The 23,365-nt window shown below is 41.1% G+C and overlaps 1 protein-coding gene across 4 annotated transcripts in view; it reads right to left on the reverse strand.

The window, feature by feature from the left end:
- Nucleotides 1-23,365, reverse strand: part of GALK2 (galactokinase 2) — a 141,116-nt gene that overhangs the window by 35,986 nt on the left and 81,765 nt on the right. For all 4 annotated transcript variants that reach the window (XM_029237200.1, XM_029237201.1, XM_029237202.1 and 1 more), the window contains 3 exons: nt 22,777-22,875; nt 21,143-21,295; nt 11,791-12,001 (listed from right to left, as the gene is read on the reverse strand). In XM_029237200.1, the coding sequence (XP_029093033.1) occupies nt 11,791-12,001; nt 21,143-21,295; nt 22,777-22,875 (463 nt within the window). The remainder of the gene's footprint in view (nt 1-11,790; nt 12,002-21,142; nt 21,296-22,776; nt 22,876-23,365) is intronic.

Here is a 23,365-nt window from a genome sequence, read left to right on the forward strand (position 1 = left end):
ACACACACACACACACACACACACACACACACACACACACACAATGGAATACTACTCAGCCATAAAAAAGAATGAAATTTTGCCATGTGCAGCAACATGGATGGACTTGGAGGGCATTATGCTAAGTGAAATAAATCAGACAGAGAAAGACAAATACTGTATGATATCACTTATATGTAGAATCTAAAAAATACAACAAACTAGTAGATTTAACAACAACAAAAAAAAGCAGAGTCACAGATATAGAGAACAAACTAATGGTTACCAGTGGGGAGGGGGAAAAGAGGAGGGGCAATATAGAGGTGGGGGAGTAAGAGGTACAAACTATTAGGTATAAAATAAGCTACAAGGGTATATTGTACTACATGAGAAATATAGCCAATATTTTATAATAACTATAAATGGAGTATAACCTTTAAAAATTGTGAATCACTATGCTATATACCTGTAATATATAATATTTTACAGCAACTATACTTCAATTTAAAAAACTGTGAATGTCTATACAGATACAATGGATAATAATTTTTGTTGTCATTACAATTGATATTTGGCAATAATCTGCAAAAATCACTAGATACATGGATAGTAACTCACCTCTGCTGACTTGAATGGAAACAAATTGGGAACAAATTTACATGAGTAGGAAGAGGTATACAGTTTCTAATTTAGAAGTTCTTATTAGGAAACTTTCTTCCACCTGAAGCTAGGTACTTTGAAAAATAACAAAGGATAGGAAGTAAATAACTAATATCGAACAGCAGGAGATATTTTCCTGGACCATGCCCTAAGATTCTAGAATGACGGCTTCCTGAAAAGAGACTGAGTGAACGCCACAAGACAGGGAAGAAAATGATAAACCACCAGGACTAAGAAGGCTTTCACCAGAAAAAGTGCAGATAAAATGCCAGTATGAGAGAGATGTGCAACTTCAAAACATGTCACAGTAGGTCTAATTATTAAGCGAAAATAATTTGGAATTTGGTCAAGAACAATATCTGTCACCCCAGATATCTGGAAAGAAATGTCAACTTCATATTTTTATATGAGAAAGTAAACTGGTTTTCACTGGTATCCCACATCTGCTGGCATGGAGCAGCGGCCAGGTCCATGGCACCTCCAGGCCCCACTGGCCCTTCCTTCAGCTTCTCCTACTCTTGGACCAGGTACATGCTTGGCTTCTGCTGCAGGACACCGGTATCATCAAAGTGGGAGACCTGGAGGTGGTGAGAGTCTGACCCTGGTTCCAGTGCACCTTCATGGGCTCTGGCTTGTCCTTGCTCTCCCCCACTTCACATCCATCATCACTACCTGGTTATCTTTCCTACTGGCTTCAGGCTTCAGCACCAGATGCAAAGATATATAGCCTTATGGAGACTGTTCAAACAGCTTTCACAATTGCATGTGGTCAAATCTATATAACAAATCCCTTTCTCTGATAGAACCCTGACTGACAGCCTCAGGTCACATAATAGTTAAGATTGTAGGGGGAGGTCTCCAGGGTTAGACTACATGGGTTTGAATCCCAACTCTGCTACTTTTAGCTGCGTGAGCTTGGGCAAGTTAATTAATTGTTCTGTGCCTTGGTTTCCTCATCTGTAAAGTAGCAAAATATTGGAACCTACCTTATGGAATGTTCCTATAGCATCAAAACCATCCGACGCTAGTCCTTATTCTTTAGGTTCCTCTAAATTAAATCTATGTAACCTGTGCTATATTTCACTTACATAGATTTGAAACGTTTTAAGGAAAAGCCCATATGTGAATTAAAAGACCACTTTCAAAAGCTCTGAGATGCAAGACAGAATGTTCTCTTGGCTGGAAAACCTTGGTAACACTCTCTGTTTACAGAACAAAAAAGTAATATTCATCAGTGTTAACAGTTATGTCAGTGAACACAAACCTAATTAGAATTGTAATGGCCAAATGCATTTGCTTTTGTCTTTTAAACAGAATTTCAAACAAACAAAAACAACACCTACCAAAAAATTCCTTATTCACTAGAGGAAGTTCGACTATCACATCTCAACAGTGTGAGCAGATGAGGAGAGCTGGGGAGAGCGGGGAGAAGGAGCTGGGAATACATCAGTACTGAAATGTGTGCGTCTGAATGTGTTTTGTTTGTTTGTTTTGTTTTGTTTTGTTGGGTTTTTTTTTTGCGGTACGCGGGCCTCTCACTGCTGTGGCCTCTCCCGCTGCGGAGCACAGGCTCCGGACGCACAGGCTCGGCAGCCATGGTTCACAGGCCCAGCCGCTCCGCTGCATGTGGGATCTTCCCGGACCAGGGCACGAATCCGTGTCCCCTGCATCGGTAGGCGGACTCTCAACCACTGCGCCACCAGGGAAGCCCCGAATGTGTTTATGACACAGTTTACAGCCTTGGAAAGAACCATTTCATGTAGGTACTCTGAACGTGAGGAACATGAGGACCATGTTAACAAACAGGTATAGCAAATGTTTTAAAAGTACTTAGAATAGTGCTTGTCACATAGTTAAGTGCTCAATGTTAGTTATTGTTAATAATATCATTAATGTACATGAAGAGATTTTCTTAAAGGCTAGATATAACCACTCTCTAGCTGGACTTTGAGTGTCTTCTTGAATTGGCCTCCTACCCATTACTTCTCCATATGAATAGAAGAAAATTAATTTAACACATTTATTCATTTAGCAAACATTTGCTAGGTACCACAGGAATATAGAAAAGCACTAAACAAGGACACTTTTTCAAGGATACAGATGCTGCTGGAGGATGGTGCCTCATGACTCACATTTAGCTGCTGTGACTCTTTCAGGATTTATTTCTGGGAAATGCCATTATGGCAACTACTGTATGCGAATTTCATGTGATGCTACAAGAGCTGTTTCCAGCTTGCTTTCATAGCTGTAGGTCACCAGAGTCTACGGGGTTGCTGTTATTAGGAGAGCAGATATCCCCTTCCATCTTTCCTGAAGCATGCACGGTCTCCCTGAAGCTGATGGTCAATACACAAGGATGACCTTCCTAGAGGGAGGAAAATTTTCTTCTTTGGGAAAGATGATCAGAGTGTTTGACAGAGGAAAATGTTTAGTCTCGTTGGTCTAACTCTCTACCACATCTTCTACTGCTGGCCCTGCCCAAATCACATTAACTCAAGAAACTTGGGGAACTCAAGGGTTTGAAGGTACAGGTATGAAGAGGCGATCAAGCTCATAGGTTCATTCTGGGCCCGCCTCAGTCTAAGATGACCAAGTGTATTTAAGACTACTGCAGGGGTCAACTTGTCTTCAAAACGTACCTGCAGAATCTGTTTCATTTTAGCTCTTTTAAAACTCTCACACAAGTGAATGAAAATTCCAGAATTCTCTGGCTTTTGTGGCTCCGAATGGCCTCAGGAGCCAGAAACAAGGCTCTGTGGGATAAGAGGGAGATTCTGAGCTCTGGCCTACCCGTCCGTGGCTCAGGCACCAATCAGTACACAGCACATATCACAGCTGCATACGTGATTCCTACACACTGGTACTGTTCTGCTGTTCCTACAGAAGTTGGGTTTTTAAGATGCCATGTCTTTAAAATCAGACTTAATAGAGTATGTTTGCATTGCATTTTCAGTTCCTTAAATATCTGAAGAGGCAAGGTGAACCAGTGAATAGGGGTATATAATGCACACATCTGAAAGAGGAAGAGGAAAACCCAGGAAGGAAGTCTCATCCCCAAGTAATTTGGGGTAACAGTTCAGCCCATTTCTTCCTAGAAATTAAAGAAGCTTTACTCCTGGCATGGTCCTGCCCTCTGTGGCCAGACAGCTGAGAAGTCAACAGGAGCTGAGGCGCAAAAAGGAGAGACTAGGCAGAGGGGGAAAGGAAAAAGACCTAAGTGAAAGCAAATTTTCCCCATACTTGTCTTCCAAAACAACTAAAGCATATCTTTTGTGCATAACAGAAATAGTTATTTGACTTATTCTTTTATACTTTGTTTCATAAGACTCTATTACCTTGTAAAAATGAAAACAAAAGACAAAACTAAAGGACTCATTTTTATTTGGCCTTATTAGGAGTCCATCACACAGATTTTAAGGATTTCTGCTCAACCAATATCTGTAAACTCTAGAAAGGTCCTTTGGAGTTTCTTCTAGGCTCTTTACAGAAAATTTTTCTTCAAACTTCTTATAATAACAACAACTGAATGTGTTGAAATCATAGAATTTAGTACCTGATATCTTACGAGCTATTTTTAAATCAATTTCCTTGATATTGAGAACACAACTGGAAATTGAAATTACTGACTGACTCCAAGTACCTTTATACTTCTCCATTAGATAAAAAATAAACTACTCTTCTTAGAGTTAACTGAGATAATCCATGAGGACTACACTTTTATCAAACGAGAAAATTCCACAGCACTTCTCATGGCTCTTCTGTAACAGAAGAGCTCATGCACATTCTGGCCAAGTTGAGTTTGCTCCTTAGATAAAGCAAGCTACTGGATGCCACACGGCTTTACATCTTCTAAGGCAAAAGCACCAGAATGGGAAATAGCCAAAAGGAAACTCTTTCACCACAAGGTAACCTATCTTCATCACCTCTCTTTAGTTTCAAGAGAAAACCATAGCCAAGAAAAATCAGAACTTTATATTACCTTCCTTACTTAGTACAGGATTGCTAAAGCCAGCTGATTAATATGCTGAGAGAAAAAGTGCTGGCAGCAGGAGTGTTGGATTAAATCAAAAGCCTGGGATTTGGGATCTGGCTCCAGCACTTACTACCTCTCTAGTTTTGTAACTACATGTAACTCTATGACCTCAGTTTCCTCATCTGTGAAATGAGGATAACCATGTGCCCCAGGGTTATTGTGAGATTCAAATCAGATAATGCAGGTAAAGAGTAATGTATAAACCATAAACTAAATAAATAAGTTTTTTGGGTTTTTTTTTTTTTTTTTTTACTCTGTATGTCTTCCTAAAGAGCAGTCTATGCCAGTGCCTTATACTTGCTCAAAAGCCATGATTATCGCTCGTGACTTTGGAAATCACAGGATGCAAACAAATTAGTCAGCAACTGGACAGCACTCTGTCAGCACATGGTCATAGGCAAAGTTGGTAATCCAAGCAAGGAGATTCGTGTCCACCCCAGCAGAATGCATCTAAGCAGCAGGGCCACCCAACCCGGAGCACAGGCTGAGCAGTCCCGAAAGGAATGCTCCCAGTAAATTCTCCCTTTCTTAAACCAGCACCCACACCACCTGACCCAGTCTCTACCTCAGTTTCCATTTACTCCCTCATGGACTCCTCTGTTTAACCTCCAGTATGTGTCCTTGACTTTGCTCCCATGGTAGATACGTGTGCCCATCTCTCCTGGCTCTGACCACAGTTTCACCTTTTCCTCTGGGGTCACACCTTAGGAAACACCCTTCCCAAATCAGCCTGGCCCTGACTTCTAGAAACCCAAACATTATGCCACACTCTTAGATAATTCCTATCTGTGAGCAAGGCCTGACAAATAATCCTTAAATTTTTTCCTAACCAGTAATCCTTAAATTTTTCCCTACCAGTCCTTAGTGATGGATTATAGCCATTCTAAACAATGTCTAAAGGATTTGAGAATTTTGCTTTTTGTGTGTATGTGTGTTTAACTTCAACGGTCTCTAAGGATTTCTAAATCTAATTCTTGGAAATTTGGAAAAAGAAAATAACATGGGCCTTTGGAACGCTGGCTAGTTTAGCAGAGGCTGCAAGCCTCAGTTTGACTGTAAACATCTCTCCTTGTATCCTCAACTCAAGGTCAGCATCTCCCAACTCACACTCATATCCAGGTAAAGAAACAAAGGAATTTTGGCAGAAAGAGAACATTGGATTTCATATCCCTTTGAGAAAGGCATGGATTTCCATGATGGGAAAATCAGTCCAAGTCAAAACTAAGCATGTTAAAGTGTAGGCATCTGGAATAAAGGGGTGGTGGCACTCTCCAGAGTCCCCTGCTGGGGGCACACGTCATCTGTGCCTCCACTCCTACAGTCTAAGGACAGTGCCACATTCAATAAGAATCATATTTTCTAAAGGGGTAATAGAAGCATTCATTTAAGGTCTTAGGCCAACCAAAGCACAAACTCAGAAGGAACAAGGCAAAGATATAAATGGATTTTGATTTCTAAAGTTAAAGCCGTGTGCCAAGAGAATTCAGCAGGAAATTTGGCTGAGGTTAGATGGCTGGATTCAGAGAGTAAATCAAGTGACATTAATCTAGGAGACTCCAGAATCCCACAGACTGATTTATGTTCATAGTTTTTTTTAAACTTACTTATTATGAAACCAAAAGGGGGAATCCTCTGAGGATGGTAGAATTACAAAATGGATTCATTCTATCAACATAGGTTTTGTTTGCACTCAATAAACCTAAGTAAATTATAGAAAGTCATGTAAGTGGGCCAGTAGGAAAGTTATTTTAGATAAAGAGGTAAGATTAAGTATTCATCATTTTTACAAAAACAATGAAATCATTATTCTTTAGCGGGACAAAACTTAAATATATACATAAATAGCAATGCATATCCTATGATTAGCAAATTATCCTTTGTGTTTTCCAAGGTTTTCGGAGAAATTAACTTATTCCCAGAAATGCTTATTCAAAAGAGGGGTGGAGGGTGGGGGAGACAGGCAGATGCAGAGAAAAAGGAACAGGGATACAGAGAAAGAACAGGCTTCAGACAGAGAAGGATACAGATAAGAATTATACTGAGTTTATACGATAGGTAGGAACTGTTTCAGAAAAGAGGAAAGGGCAGTGATGTTTAGGATTAAAGGTCCAGAAGGAAGACCAAGAGGCAGTTAGTGAGTGGAATGGTTAAGCCAGGACAACACTGTCCAAATGGGCACGTATGGGCTCAAACAGGAGACAGGACAGAACAGAGTTAAGGCCAAATTGAGGAGAAATTTAATATCCACGTTAAAGAGTTTAGGCAATGAGGTAATGATGGGCCTCTAAAGGTTTCTGAACTAAAAAGTAACACCATGAAAAGACTGCTTTAAGAAGATCATTTGACAGTGAATATTCTCAATATCTATTAAGGTTTCTTTGCCTCTTAACCAAAAATTCCAAAATCTAATTATATAGTTTGGGTCTTTATTTGCTCTATATCTGTATTTAGATGCCTTACCATATCACCAGAAACTCATCATCTTGCCTCCAAAATCATTTCCCATACTACATTCCCTAACTTTCCCAGCATCCATACGTCAGCCTTCCTTATCTTCTATTCCTTTCCTTCTTCCGTTTCTCTCCTCCCTCCTTCCCTTCCTTTCTAGACACAGGCAATCATCAATTCCAACTGAACTCTCCTTTATAGTCTTGAGAATCTACTCGTTGAGATATCCACCAACAATTCCCCATTTCAGGCATTTCTGCAATGGAGAGTAGAACTGGCATCCCTTTAGCCAGTATTTTTGGCATCCAACTCATACTGCACACAATGCCTCTTGACACATGTTTTCAAATACCCCACACCTCATGTTTCTGTCTTCCAGGCTCTACTCTTTGCCTGGAATGGCCGGTCACCTCTCTCAGCCTGGGAAGGCCATAACTTTCTTTTCAGATCCAGCTTAAATTCAAGGCACATTCTCTAGGCATTTAGGCACTCTCTCCTCCATACTCTCAGGACTCCTGATAAATACTCTTATTAACAGTGGGTATTTTTTACTGTGACTGTTCTGTGGCACTCTCCCCAGTTAGACACTAGGACACTATAAGGTAGAGATCATGTCCTGCTTATCTGTATCCCAGCATCCAGCATAATACCCAACCCAGTGAAGTTAACACATATATTTGCTGAATTAAAGAAACTGGATGATGTCTTAAGTCAAAAACTAAAGACTATTCCCCTGGAAGCTCTCCCTATCCAAAGACCTACCCAACTTCGTCACTCAATAAACATTTCATTAAAACACTTACACACAGTATTTAACAAGGTGTTGGTGATCTGGGCCTATCTACAAACTCAACCTGATATATCACTCACCACTATGTACATTGTTTTCAAGAACACTCAACTATCTGTAGGTCTCTGGACATCCTCTCTTACTCCTCCCTGCCTCTATACCTGCTGTTTTGTCTGCTCGGGAGTCTTTCCGACTGCCTGTCTACCTAGGAAATTTCTATTTATTCCACTTTTGTCTGGTTGCTGTCTCCTTAGTAAAACCGGCTCTGACTTCTTTCTTTTCTGATCTCCCTAGACCCAAGAACACCTCCCTCACTGCACTCATTACTTTATGCTGGATCAGTTCTTTTCTTTATCTGTTTCCACTACTATTTCGTAAACTCCCTGAGTATCAAACCCTGTTGTGTTTATCTCCGTGTTCCCAATGCTCAGCCTCAAGGCCTAGAGGAGGGGAAGGAGAGGGAAGAGAAATAACAGAAGTAGCTGACATTTAAAAGCACCTACATTACCAAGCATTGTTTCTAGCACATTACACTGACTACTTCTTTAAGTACTTCTTCCTATTATGCCTATTTCGTGGTAAAACTAAGATAACAGAAAGGTTAAGAATTTGCAATTCTAGTCCCAAGTGTGGTAAGTAAAGAAGCCGGAGATCTTAATCCAGGTGGTATGGCTATCCTTTGGTCTACTGCCTTTCTGGAATGGTGTCAGCAAACTTTCTCTGCCAAGGACCAGATAGCAAATATTTTAGATTTTGTGAGCTATTTAGACTCTGTCACAACTACTCAACTCTGCTTTTGCAGTGCAAAAGTAGCCATAGCCCATATATGGCTGTATTCCAGCAAGAGGCTATTCTACAAAAACAGGTGGTAAGTCTGATTAGGACTGTAAGCCAGTTTGTTCATCTAGAAATTCAATAAATGTTCATCAAATTAAATTGGATCTAATGATGTTGGAAACCAAAACCTTCTCCCTGCCCTCAAGGAAAACTTTTTCCCTTATCTTATCCTAAAGCCCTCAGCAGTTGCAGCCTTCAAGCCTTTACTTGGCAGGCAAATCCACTGCAGGCACTCAAAAACCAGTTTCAGAACCGAAGTCAATGGGATGGACATGGGGCCCTGATCTTTGTGCTAAGCTCCCACCCCTGAACTCCACCTCAAGAGACTGTTGGATCTTAGCCAGATGTCCCTGCCCCCAGCAATGAAGTCTCACAAATAGATAACCTTTACTTCTAAGAAGAGAAGCTTCTCCAAGGTTCTAGCCTGTACCTCCAACCCTTACCTGGCCTCCATCTGAGGTTTCTCATGTTATAAGTATAAATACAATATTACCGGAAACAGCAGGCAAACAGAAAAAACTTCCACACTTAAGTGGGCCACAAGTTTCAACCCTAAGCAGTGACGACTTCTTGGTGTTCCAGAATGTTGTTCCACAGCAGTCATGAGCACTGCTCTAACCTAGATCTTTTTATGTAAGTAGTATAATAATGAGAAAAGTAGGTATGAGAAAAAAAAAAGGATGAGAAAAAGAGGAGCTTATTGAATTGTAAATTTTTTTTTTCACTTCACCTCAGTGACATAAACCCCACCCTACAAAAGAACCATTTGAATTGACATATACACACTATTACATATAAAAGATAACTAATGAGAACCTACTGTATAGCCCAGGGAACTCTATTCAGTGCTCTAATGACCTATATGGGAATGGAGTCTAGAAGAGAGTGGATATATGTATATGTATGGCTGATTCGCTTTGCTGTACAGCAGAAACTAACACAACATTGTAAATCAAGTATACTCCAATAAAAAACATTAATTTGAAAAAAAAAGAACCATTTGCTTTATATTTCACAATATTTTGACATCCTATTGGAACTGAGCAGAACCCTGCAGTACCCTCCTCCCCCCCATTACAAAACCAAGAAGTTAATGACTAGGACAATAGAGTCAGAGACTCAGTGTCTGATGTACGTTCCTGAGTTGTTTCACAGATACTATAACTGTCACCAGAGAAAACAGCTAACTGCATGGTGGCCAGCTGTAGCCATGACATAAGCTACTCCAACTTGAGCAGTACTGAGTCTATCGCTAGCACAATTCCAAGAACTGGCCTCAAGAGAATGGGATTAACATTATTGCTCATAATAATCTATATCTTTGTGGGCATCAAAATAATTGTGGTTTGCTCTGCCTATATATGTAAGTGGACAACTAAAATTGTCAGCAACGAGATGCTATAGACCCATGATGACACCTTCCACTCTGAGAATACAGCACCCTATGTCAGAATGAAGAAGGTACAGAAGATAGACCTTCACCCCTAATCCCATAGAAATGGAATGATGTTCTGATAAGTGGGGATATGTAAGCAGCTCTTTGCAGGAAACCACCCTCAGCAGGAAGCCCCTGTTCTTGTCACATTAGCAAAGTTATATTGTAACTAACTCTTAAACCAGGCAGGCCCATGCTCTACTCATCTCAGGCCCAAGCACACCTTTCAAATCTTTTAATCACACAAAACCCTGCCTAACTTGTTGGTTCTTTCCATTGATCAAAGTAGAAATGAAGAATAAGTAATTAGCAGATGACCAGATCTCTTCCCTAGCTTCCCCTTCAGTAATCTCCTGATCAAACTGTGTGAACAAGATAACATCTAGAGGAAGATCAGGAGGGGTCAACAAGCCTGCACACAAGCCTGCAGGCAGTGAGGGATGGCAACAACTCTGACCCCCATCTCAATGATTAACTGGGATTACTTTTCTGTTTCCCTTTAAAAGATTTCATGGCCTAGCAGAATCTTCGGAGATGTTTTTTGTTTGTTTGTTTGTTTGTTTGTTTTGCGGTACACGTGCCTCTCACTGCTGTGGCCTCTCCCGTTGCGGATCACAGGCTCCGGACGCGCAGGCTCAGCGCGGTCATGGCTCACGGGCCCAGCCGCTCCGCGGCACGTGGGATCTTCCCGGACTGGGGCACGAACCTGTGTCCCCTGCATCGGCAGGCGGACTCTCAACCACTGCGCCACCAGGGAAGCCCGGAGATGGCTTCTGAGGGATGCTGAGTCCACCATTTCCCCAGATTGCCGGCATTCTGATTAAAGGCACCTTTCCTTTCTACCAGCATTTGTGAGCACATAATTGATTTTGTAAGCAGAGAGCAGCGGGACTCGATTTGTTCCATAACACTATGAAGTACATGTCCTATTATCCATTATCTTCAAAACAGGCAATCACAGAACTAGAAACAAAGTATACCAACTGCATGACAAGGATCATATGTGCTGCTCATGGACACTCAGACCAGAGAGGTTAGTATAATATCCTGATTTAATTCTAGTGAGAAATACTTTGTTGTTGAAATTCACCGAAGAAGGTAACATAACTTATCCTAGGTGCTACAAGATGCTTCCCAACAGAAAAAAAAATTTTAAACAGCAAAATAAACTATAAATGTACATTTAAAATATTATTAGATCATCACTTTGGTTTTTGACCCCTAAACTGAGTTGGGCTCACATTTGGAAAAGTGCATGACGCTGCCAGTGAATTTACCCTACCCACTGTAATTCTGTGGTTGCCATAGGCCAGAGAGGGAGAATTACAATGGTGAATTACGAACTTCTTGAGGGCAGGAAGTATGTATTATTCACCTTTGCCTCGCCAGAAAATCTGGCATATAGCAGACCAGGAAATGTTTGTTAATAAATGAATGAATGAATTTAATGAAGCCAAGAATCTAGATAATTAAGTTTGCCGAAACACACATGTTCTCCAAATTCCCTCAAGCATGCTTCAAAATCAGTATAATCCATAGGGACATTGGAAACTTTCCATCTGTGAGTGGGGAAACAACCCATGCCCTTATTTTCTCCAGCAGACTCACCGTCTTGAGTGTTTGGACTCAGGATTTGGGTCTTGAGTTCCTGCAGGCTAATTCCCAGACACCTGCAGATCTCCTCAGGGCTATAGGGTTCAGAGTGAAGGGTATCTTCTGTGATCAACAACATTTCTTCCAGACTGACCTCCAGCTTGGCCTGCACCTCCTCCAGCCGCAACACTTCCTCCCATGGCAAGCATTTGTGCTTAGCCAGGAGCTGCAAGTTCAAACCAAGATAATCGTCAGTTTTCATTTCAGATATTGATATGCACTATTTTAATGAGCCAGATTCAACTTCAAGCTTTTTTGTTTCCATTCAACCTATCCACAATTTCCACCATTGCTTGAAAATGCACGCTCGGTTCAGATGTTTGAGATTAAACATGCTTGTGTGACACTCACAGGCTAGTTGAGTATTTTTCCTAAAAAAACTAATCCTCCACTGATTTTTTTGCCTGTCACCACTTTCCCTCAGGGCTATTTCTTTGAATAATTTTGTCGTTTTGTCCCTATTCAGTTCATCCCCAATACACCACTCTCTATAAAGTCTACAGAAAACTATTCAAATCTCACATGATCTGGGTCCTGAGGTGGGCACTGCATGCCCGATTTCATTTGAGCACTTCCTGTTTACAACATGCCTCTTTGAAATGGCTAATGAATTTAAGTATCTGGGCGTTTGGAGTCAATTCCCAGATTTTAAATGAAAACCTCATTGGTGACCTTACGAAACACCACTGCATTAGGTCATTGGTGGTAGTAGAGCTGTATGTTTCTCCACCCTCAAGAAAAGAGTTTGGCTTCCAGTTGCATCCTGAGGCACCCCCTCAATCTACTGCAGAGGGTGAGATATAAACCAAACCTTTGTAACCTGGTCCACTCATGGGAACCTCACTCCAGAATGTGTGTCCCTCATTTTTCCCAAACCACCCTTCGGAGCAGGTAACAATCAAAACGGTGAAGGTATCTCTCACCCTGAGGTCTACAAAATTCATTCCCCAGGTGTGAGGACCGCAGGTGCAGACAGCACAAATGGCAAAAAGAAGCAAACAAAAGAAGGGGAAATGTGCATCTGATTTACTCTTCTATTATGCCGATGATTTGATTTTCTTTCTTTTTCACAGGAAGCAGATTTACCAAAAGACCATTGTACTTGGTTAGGGCCACTCACTTCTGAAGAATGTTAATAACAGTAGTTCTTATATTCATTAATCCTCTTTTTAAAACTCTGGCTCATACATTTGAAAGGAGTTAATGATTTTAAGGTAGAACTGGTGAAAAAGACAATAGAATTACATTTTTCTGTTCAGTTATTTCACAGAACATGGTGCCATTTTTTTTTTTTTTTTTTGCGGTATGCGGGCCTCTCACTGTTGCGGCCTCTCCCGCTGCAGAGCACAGGCTCCGGACACGCAGGCTCAGCGGCCATGGCTCACGGGGCCAGCTGCTCCGCGGCATGTGGGATCCTCCCGGACCAGGGCACGAACCCGTGTCCCCTGCATCGGCAGGCGGACTCTCAACCACTGCGCCACCAGGGAAGCCCCATGGTGCCATTTTTAAAGCAAGGCTACAAGCTAAGACCTTTCTTCTGACCTTGTTTGCTTAGCACATTTAATGTTTATTAGCAGTGCTAGATTGACACCTCCATAGACTAACTCATTCACTCATTCAACTCATTCATTCATGGTCTCTATGCCAGTGTATTCCAAAAATAATTTCAGAAAACTTATAGACATACATAAAACAAAAGAAAAACATACAATATATTTACTTTATACAGAAAAAGAGCTGAAGTGGATGATCTCCTAGAATTACACTTCCTCGAAACACAGATCCAAATCCAACTGAGGTAAACAATGAAGTTAACAGAAATAATTCACACTTGTATAGCGCTGTGTGATTTAAACGTGCTTTTTATTTCTTTTCAGCCTTGACAGCTCTGTGAGATAGGTATTATTACCCTATTTAAGAGGTAAGAGTGACTTGCCCAAAGTCACCTACCTAGTAAGAACAGAGTTGGAAATTTAACCCGTGTCCTGTACCTCTTTCTTGCTTCCCCAAGGCCACATTCTCAATGGGCTATGCTTGATATCCATGTCACACTACTCATTTTAGCTCAAATCACCACTCAAGTTTTAGAAATGGTTTCTAAATACAAACTAAGTTTTGTGTTAGAAGTGAACATTCCAGTGATTTAAAACACTTTGATAGATGGGTTCCTTCTAAAATAAGAAGGAAATGGAAAAAAAAAAATCAAAGAACGACCCCCAAGTGATGAGAATGGGCTCTTCCTAAGAACCTTGCAGTAAACAGCATCTCCAAGTTCCCAACCCTGACCTCATGTGAACAAGTCACTTTGCCTCAGGCACTTGATCCCAGGAAACTGGCCCAGGACTGTGTGGGGAGAAAGTCTTTGAGGGTTGCCTGCTGCCTACAGAGCTGTTTTCAAAGGCAGCCTCCCAGTGCACTTTTGTTCCACAGAGGCACTAACATTCACTCTAGCAATATCCCAGTTTGCTGTTCGGCCGGCTTAGCTCTCAGCTGGAGGGTCCACGTGGCCAACTGGGTGTGTATTTCAATTAAGAATGAAACCTACCACATGCCCTCAAGGACAGCTGCACAGCCATGAGTCGCTGAGTGCACTACATTGTAGGAGTAAAATCGGAAAGCTGCTTAAGCCCTCTAAAATTTGGCGCAGGAAACAGAAAGATGACTTGCAGATGAGGGAAGTGGGTGGGTAAGATCTGTTGCCCAAGACAGAACTTCATGAGGGCATTTGCACATTTGTGAAGCAGGGCTAGGAGTCAGGGCTATGGGTCATTTTGTGACAAGTTCCTCACTCAGCAGCAGGGTGGGGATATACGAGAAAGCAATTCTTTGTCAACATCTACCATTTTCTTTTCACCACTATAAACATTAGGTGTTTATTTCCGATTCCATTCCTGGGAGGTTCCTGAGCCTGGCTGATGCTCTGTGGACAAGAAAGCAGGCAACGAATATTTTGTCCACAGTCATGGAAAGAGGTAGATAAATAGTGCTAGGACCCTGTCTTAGGTTGGTTTCTCTCGGAAGCAGGCCCTGAGACAAGAATTTAGGGGGAGAGGGAGATACAGAGAAGTGCTGGTAGAGGAGTGGAAAATGAGACAGGAAGAGAAGCCAAGATGAAGTGCAGTGATGTGAGAGGTGAAGCGGGGCCTGCTGGACCCTCTGGGACCTGTATGTATAAAGCTCGGATGTGTCCTACGCATAGACAAGAAAGCTCAGATATTTACCTGCTAACTCTCATCCACCATTGATTGAGGGCTGATTCCAAGGGTGTTAGCTCCCCAGACTTCCAGGCTGTCTCATGTGCAAACTCAGCGTTCTCCTGCAGCTAGAAGACATCTTCAGTCTGAGAGGGTCTCTGGGGCTTCTATTAAGAGGGTGTGGTAGGAGAGTGCTAAGATATGGACTCGAACTCAGGAGGCTGTCTGTCAGAACCCACCTCTCTCTGACGTTCTCATTGCATTTTACAAGTCAACGGAAGTGTCAAGTCTTTCTCCTCACCAGGTCAGCAAAGGATAAAATTTCAAATCCCTTCTCTGACAAGTTGTTTTCCACACAACAAAAGCAGCTGTGTTGTTGTTGGTTTGGGTTCTATAAATCACCCATGCTTATATTTAAAATTTGAAGAAACACATAACAATTTGAAGTTTAAAAAAATTACAAAGTATAAAATAAATCACCTGTAATCATCCCAATAAGATAACCACCAATCTCCCAACTGATACCCTATGATACATTTTTTATGCACACTTCTTACACACGTACACACATACAGTTTGACATAAATGGGATCATACATAACTGTTTTTATTGTGGATACTTTTTTTTTTTTTTTGGCTTATCTCCCCCTCACCCTCCTCCAACTTCATGGAGCCATTCCACAGTGACTTCATGCCCATGTTCCGCTCATAACCATCATGAACACATTCACAATGTTGACCTTCCCCAGTGTTGGTCATCCCCACTCTCCACGTTGTCCAAAATTCTCCTGAATTTTCCCGGTTTCCCTCTCACCTCTCTGGTCCTTACATTTCCACCCATGACTCAGTTTTCTCCTTTCATTATTATTGAAGCCATCTCCCAAATTTAACCCCTGGCCTTCTGCTCTTCTCTTGCCACATTCTCTCCCTCAGCAAACTGAACTCAGTCCTTGGTTTCAACTATTATCTCAAAATAGTTGAAAGACTATTGTCCAAGCCAAGAGAAACATTCCAACCTCAAATTTCTAACCACTTATAAGAAAATTCCATGGGGAAATATCATCACCTCCCACTTTCATATCACCTTCCATCCTACCTTCCCCATATCTATGAGTGCTTTCCACCCATCATTTCAGCTTAAAACTACAGCCCTTTTCGACTCAACACTTAGCCTTTACCTGCACATGTCTGCATGCCATGCGTGTTCACTGCAGGGTATGAAGCACTCATGGCTCCTGACTGCATGGAGCTCAGAGTCAACCCGAGGAGACAGGCATCAATTAATAATTATATAGTGAAGAACTTACTCCATTTGTGATAAACTACTATAATGGAAAAATACAGGATGTGGCAAGAGCATATAAAAGGGCATTTAACACAATGGAAGTGGGGAGGGTGGTCATTCCTCAACGTAATGGCATTGAAGCCAAAAGGAAGACAGAAACCCAATCACAGACAGCCTTATACCTGACCCTTTACTAGGTTCTGTCAGAGCTTCTTCCGTATCCCTCTCTTGTTATCCCGTCCCCCCTGACACTTTAAGACCCACTTCTCTTCAACCAAACAAAAGTTCCTGCTGCCAGCTTAATATTTCTAGAATACCTTGCTAACATTTGCACTTCCAGGACCAAGCCTGGGTGATCCTCAGCACAGCACTCAAGGTCCTGCTACACCTGGTTCCACTATTCCCCAGTGTGTGCGTGCTCTGCCCTGCAGCCAGGACTCACCGTCCTGGGATACTCCACACCAGCACCCTGGCAGAGTGAGCTCAACTAAATCAACAGGCTGAGTGAAACTGGCTACATTCCTGGGTGTTTGGGTTTTCTCCACTCAAATTCAGGAAAACTGCAGAAGCCCTGAGAATATTATACCACTTCTCCTCACCAGACAAAGAATAAGCTCCATATTGACCACTAAGTGGCAGGAGCTAAAAAAAAAAAAAAAGAACTGGATGAGTGATGGCCGCTAACCAGACACGCTCTGTAAAAAATCACACTGTAAATTTTCCTTGAAGCGTCAAAGGACCACATGAAACCCTCTCCTTCATTGCTTCACATGTTGCCACAAGAAGCTCAGGGTATGCAAAATGCAACAGCATAATTTCCCTTCCCTTTTTGACTTCCCATACTTATTATCAGCATCACACATTTTATCCCTCAATATAATTAAGAGATACTCTTTTTTATAGACATAAGGCAATTCTGGAAAAAAAATTTTTTTTTAATTTATTTTTGGCTGCATTGGGTCTTCGTTGCTGTGCCTGGGCTTTCTCTAGTTGTGGCGAGCGGGGGCTACTCTTCATTGTGGTGCATGGACTTCTCATTGTGGTGGCTTCTCTTGTTGCAGAGCATGGGCTCTAGGCGTACGTGCTTCAGTAGTTGTGGCTCGCAGGCTCTAGAGCACAGGCTCAGTAGTTGTGGCGCACGGGGTTGGTTGCTCCGTGGCATCTGGGATCCTCCCAGACAAGCGCTCCAAGTCTCTCTCCTGCATTGGCAGGCAGATTCCTAACCACTGTACCACCAGGGAAGTCCCCCAATTCTGGAAAAGTTTAAGCCACTGAATATGTATAAAATATGAAAAACTTTGTGCTCATTAAAGATTTCTGGCTACTTTGTTAATTTAAGAACATAAAAATGTGCTTCACTTAAAAGACTCATTTGGGGGACTGGGATTGACATATATACACTAATATGTATAAAATGGATAACTAATAAGAACCTGCTGTAGAAAACAATAAATAAAATAAAATTCAAAAAAAAGAATCATTTACGCAAATAATAATTATAAATCTCTATTGTGTTTGCCTTGAAATGTTTTAAATTTTAGTTCAAATGCCTCTGCAAGACTCTTTTAATGAATCTGCATTAATTAGTTTGGGGAAGCTGTTAGAAAGAGAGGAGCAGGGAGGAAGAGAGAGAGAGGGAGAGAAAGGAGACTTAAGAACAGAAGAAATTACCAACATTAAAGCAAAACAAAGAAAAATCATCTTCATTGGTTTAGTGTACTTTCCTGTGCTAAGTAGATACAAAAGGTACTCATTTTTCAAAAAGGTACCTTGGGGAAATAGGAGGAGAGGAAAAATAAGTGTTATTTATTACAATTTTTCCATGTGGAGCTCTACTTAATCAGAATCATTTTCAAAACTATCCTCAGGGCTTCCCTGGTGGCACAGTGGTTGAGAGTCCGCTTGCCGATGCAGGGGACACGGGTCCGTGCCCCAGTCCGGGAGGATGGGCCCGTGAGCCATGGCCGCTGAGCCTGCGCGTCCGGAGCCTGTGCTCTGCAACGGGAGAGGCCGCGATAGTGAGAGGCCCGTGTACCGCAAAAAAACAAAACAAAACAAAACAAAAACTATCCTGATCTGTCATTTCTCCACTAACACTTCATTTTTATTGTCTGAAAGCAGCAAGTTTATTCAGATTAAGACAAGCTTCTTTACTTTTTTTACGAGAGTTTATTTCCTGATTTAATGAGACCATTTCCAAACAAAAATTATATTCATTCACACGTTGCTGAAAACGGAAGAATGGCACCATACTGTAATTAAAATAAGCTTAGCAGAATTCCAGCCTATATTCCCTAGGCAAGAGCATATTCTTGGCATCAAGATCTATCTGCAGAGCCTATATTAGCAGTTTTATCTTTATTTTCCTTTTGTATATAACCTTGGATTCTCATGATTTGCAGCAACGTGATTTAGAAAACATTCTGCATCTTGATAAAGCCTTTCAATTTTCTTTCTTCCATATTTCAAAAGAGAAAAATTCAGAGTACTTAAAATAATGTGTTTTATCTACATCAATTGGGAGGAGTGTGTGGCAAAAAGCCAATTTCACTGACCAAAGTACCTCTAAAATACACATGGAGTTATACAGTTAAACTCAGAAGACAGCCTCAAGAACAAAAAGTTCTGCAGCGGATTAAGGTTTTCAGCTACTGCTCCAGAAAGAGAAGCCCTTTTTCTAGTTAACTCCCAAAAGACACCTCCCTCTCCCATCCTGACAACTTTCACTACAGAGCTTCAGCACCACAATTTTATTTCTCATTTTCTTCTTGCATCTTTGGAAAAGCATCGTTACAATATGAACCCATTTCACACATCTCGTACTTGTTTTGGCTCACCTATGGGTCTCATAAATGATATCTAATTTCGTGATAAAACTCTGAAAACAATGTTGTGTACGTTTGAGGTCTCCTCAGGAAGGCAGCACTTACTCATATACCTCAAAATAAAAAGTCAACAAGAATAAGCCCTTAAACAAATAAGACACTAATTTCTTCCATCTCCTGAAAGAGGAAGTTTGCCCTAAGAGGGAAAAACATTCACTGAAGCCTTTGACATTGAAAAGTTTACTGCACTACTTCTTCTCATATATGCACTGATCAGAAGAGTTTAATATTGAAACATTTCTTTCATAGAATTTTTAGAAATTATCTGAATAAGTAAATTGCATATTTAAAACACTTAAATCATGATTTAAAAAAATGTTTAACACTAAAATTTTCCAGAAAAAAAGAAAAACTTTTATTTTCTGGCTCATCCATTCCCAACTTCACAACTTCAGGGGATGGGAGTAAGGGGCAAAGTGGTATGTCAGCCCAAGGGATAACTACACCTTACACAGCTCCATGGTATCTAGTTCAGTGCTGGGCACACCCTATGCACTTGTAAAAAATTGTGAAATTGAGCAAAATAAATATGACAGGGCAGGTAACCCAGGGAATAGTTTTTCATTTATTCAACACATGTTTACCCTGTGCCTACTTCAGCCTAAGCACTATACCAGGCCTTAGGGATATAAGAATTAACAAGATGGACAGTCTTGGCCCTCAGGTAAAATCAAGTCAGAAAGAAGAGACGGACATCAAACAACTGTGATAAGTATCATACCTGAGAGGTGCAAGTGCTATGAAATATAAAGAGAGCCCCACCTTAGTCTGGGAGTAAGGAAGTCAAGGAAGGCTTTCCTGAGGGATACTTAGGCTGAGACTTCATAGAGGGCTGGAGCGAGAGCATTCTGGGCATGTACAAAGTCCCTGCGGTGAGAATAAGCATCATGGCTAGAGTGTAATGGGACTGAGGGATGCTAAGAGAGGAAGAGGATGAGGCACATATCGGATCTTGCAGTTCTCTCCAGGAAGTGATAAGGACTTTTGACTTTATTCCAATGAAATGGAAAGCTTTTGAAAGGTGTTAAGCAGGGGAACTACCTGATCAGATTTAAATTTGTAAGCCATCATTCTATCTGCTATTTGAAGGATGACGGGGAGAAAGCATGGTAGAGCTCCTGACCAAGACTCTACTCCCCAGCTCCCAGCCTCAGTTCTCTCCAACTTTTAAATCATAACATGTGCCATTCTAGATCTTACATAACATTTAATTTCTGTGCCACTTTTTAGAGTACCTGTTTACATACCACCTGATCAAATACTAACCATTTCCTATTTCAAATCCCCCTAACCTTTACTCTCTACTCTCTCTATTCTTATGTCCTGTATCCTTTTGTATATCTTCATGCTAAGTGTACAAGAGGTATTCAGTGAATACTTCCTAAGTAGATTTAAGGCTAGACTAGCAAGTGTCTTTTAAGCTGTGGAACAGAGAACTGCCAAGACTCCCTTCTGGTGTGCATTTCCCTAGTAGACACCAAGCCTGTATTTTTAGAAGGAACAGTGATGGCCAATGGTGCATGTGAGAGGACTGAGGGTTGAGGCTATCGTCACTTTTGTCGAAGAAACAAGATTAGTTATGGTCACCTCCCATCATTCACCCCAACTATCTTTCTCCACCCGTAGACCTAACCCATGGCCTGTACTACACAGATATAAGTTGAGCTGTCCTCTTCTCCCCATTTCCACCCTAGAAGACTCAACTGTGAAGTTCACATAGTTTCCAAATAGCTAGAGGTTGCAAGGCACACCTATACGTTTATTTATCTCCTGAGTTTGAAATCAAATTTCTCTGTATTAAAAAACTTCAGTTAGGACATTGCTGCAGTCAGAATGTTGCCCTAAATTTTAGGGAAACAGACAAAATAATAGGGAACAAAGAGAAAAAGAACAAGAGAAAGCCTAGTGAAACTTCAAGTTTCACTAGTTTGCCAAGTTCATACCTTTGCAGCCAGCCAACACTCCATCACCCTGATATTGAAATGAGAAGTTGCTGCTTTATTCATTTCCACACAACTGTTGGCAATCACAAACACTGCTCCACTTGGGAGTTTCACATCAGTTGCCCTCAGAGGACTAAATTCTATTAACTTGGCCTATTGAGAAAAAAATGACAGGTGAGATATAATGTATTAGAATTCAGAAAATGTTTAACCATTTACGCATTTATTTACCTTAGTAAAAATTTTTCCCAAAAATGCATCCATTTATTCATTCAAATATTATTTACTGACTTCCAGGCACTGTACTAGGCACTGGAGATACAAGAGTGAACGGGACAGACACTGTCCCTGCCCTCATAGAGATTACAATCTAGTGGGAAAAGCAGTCAAGTAGTCAAATACACTGCCAGGTTGTGTTAAAAGGGTAGCAAAGCACAGGGCACTATATAGAAACACAGTTGTAGCACCTGATCAGATATAGCCTAGTGTAGGTGCCCCTGAAAAAAAGGGAAATCTAAACTGAGACTTAAAGGATGAGCAAAAGTAGGACAGACAGAGGGTTTCTTTACCCAAACAGGATGTCAAGAAGAGGGAAGAGTATAAGCAAGTTCACAGGCAAAAAATAATATGAGGTGTTAATAGAGTTTTGGGTATTGCAATTTAGCTGGAGCTTAGTGTTTGAGGGATGAGCCACGGTGAGAGGATAGAACTGAGCAGAGGGCAGGTAAAGCAGGGGTCAGATCATGAAGTACTTTGCAAGCCCAAAGAATTTGGACTTTGTTCAGACTCTACAGCTAACTTATGTTAACAACAAGACTCTTGCCATCATGTCTGCTTGTCAGGTCTCATCCAAAAGACCCAGAGTATTTTCTTAGCATTAAACCAAATTTCCTCATGCCTCCTGTCTTTGGCTTAGGGGAATCAACAACAAATACTCTTAATAAGAAGAAATCCAGGTATTCTTGGAAAATAGCCAAACCTGTAGGAATCTGATCGAAAACTAAGAAAAGATTTTAAAGAAATGTCTGTTTCTATTTTGGAAATGGTCAGTTTATGGCAACTATGAAAACCTCTGCTCTGTCTATGGGAGTTGATAACCAAGGGGAAGTGGTATTGGCTAAGGAATTCATTCCTGGCTTCCTGTCAACATTCTTTTCCCTACCACTAAAGCCCCAAAAATGTTGGCAGAGAAAAATGATACCATAGAGTCAATTACAAAAAAGAGGACGAGTGAATATATGTGGTAAGAGAACTAACATTTGGGTTTAAAACCAACAGGAGATTATGAAAATGCCATGAGACGAAATGATTTGGGACAAGAGCGAGAAAAGAGGTCCCAATAACTAGGGAGTTGAGAAATCGCATGCTAACAATGCATTAGAAGGACGGGGGAAAAAAAAACCTAGACACCTGAGGTATGATTCTGGAAGCTTAAGGGAGAGGTGATCAACATGAAACAGAGTCAGTGAACTGGTGATAGCCTTGAATTACAAAGCAGTTGAGAAATACCATCCTACAATAGAGCCTAAAAGAATAGGCTGCCCAGAAAAAAAAGCACTCTGGGGATCTCAAGCCCTTCCTCTCTGGGTGAACATTCCCTGGTGGATATTTCCAAATAACTCAATGCCACCTACAGTTCCTTCTTCTGCAAGAAATGATATGGACTGGTCCATCCCTCCTCCTTCAGTGCCAATGTAATGCTCACTCTTGGTGCAGATTTCTGCAAGTTCCACCTGGAAAAGTAAAAATTGATTTGCACTGTGAGTAAATCATAATCTGTTGCTCATTCATTTCCTACTCCAGACATGACATATGGGTTTGAATTCCAGTGCAGCTCTGATCAACTGATAGTAGCTGCCTGCAGCATTGGGTTAACAAGAAGTCCAAGACTACCATTAAGCTCAATAGGAAAACATACAAAGATCAATTAATGTCTGCTATGAGTTGGAATGAGATATTGACTGTGCATGTTGTGTACAGTCTCGTCCCGCAGTACCCATAGGAGATTCGTTCCAGGACCCCACGGGATACCAAAATCTGAGGATGCTCAAGTTCCTTATATAATATGTCAAAGTACTTGCACATAACCTATGCACATCCTCTCATATACTTTAGATAATCTCTAGATTACTTATAATACTTAATACAATGTAAATACTATGTAAATAGTTGTAAATACAATGTGAATGCCGCGTAAATAGTTGCCAGTGTGCAGCAAATTCA

This window comes from Monodon monoceros, unplaced genomic scaffold (genome assembly GCF_005190385.1).
Source record: "Monodon monoceros isolate NGI ecotype Baffin Bay Population unplaced genomic scaffold, NGI_Narwhal_1 Super_Scaffold_21, whole genome shotgun sequence".
NCBI classification, from domain to species: Eukaryota; Metazoa; Chordata; class Mammalia; order Artiodactyla; family Monodontidae; genus Monodon; species Monodon monoceros.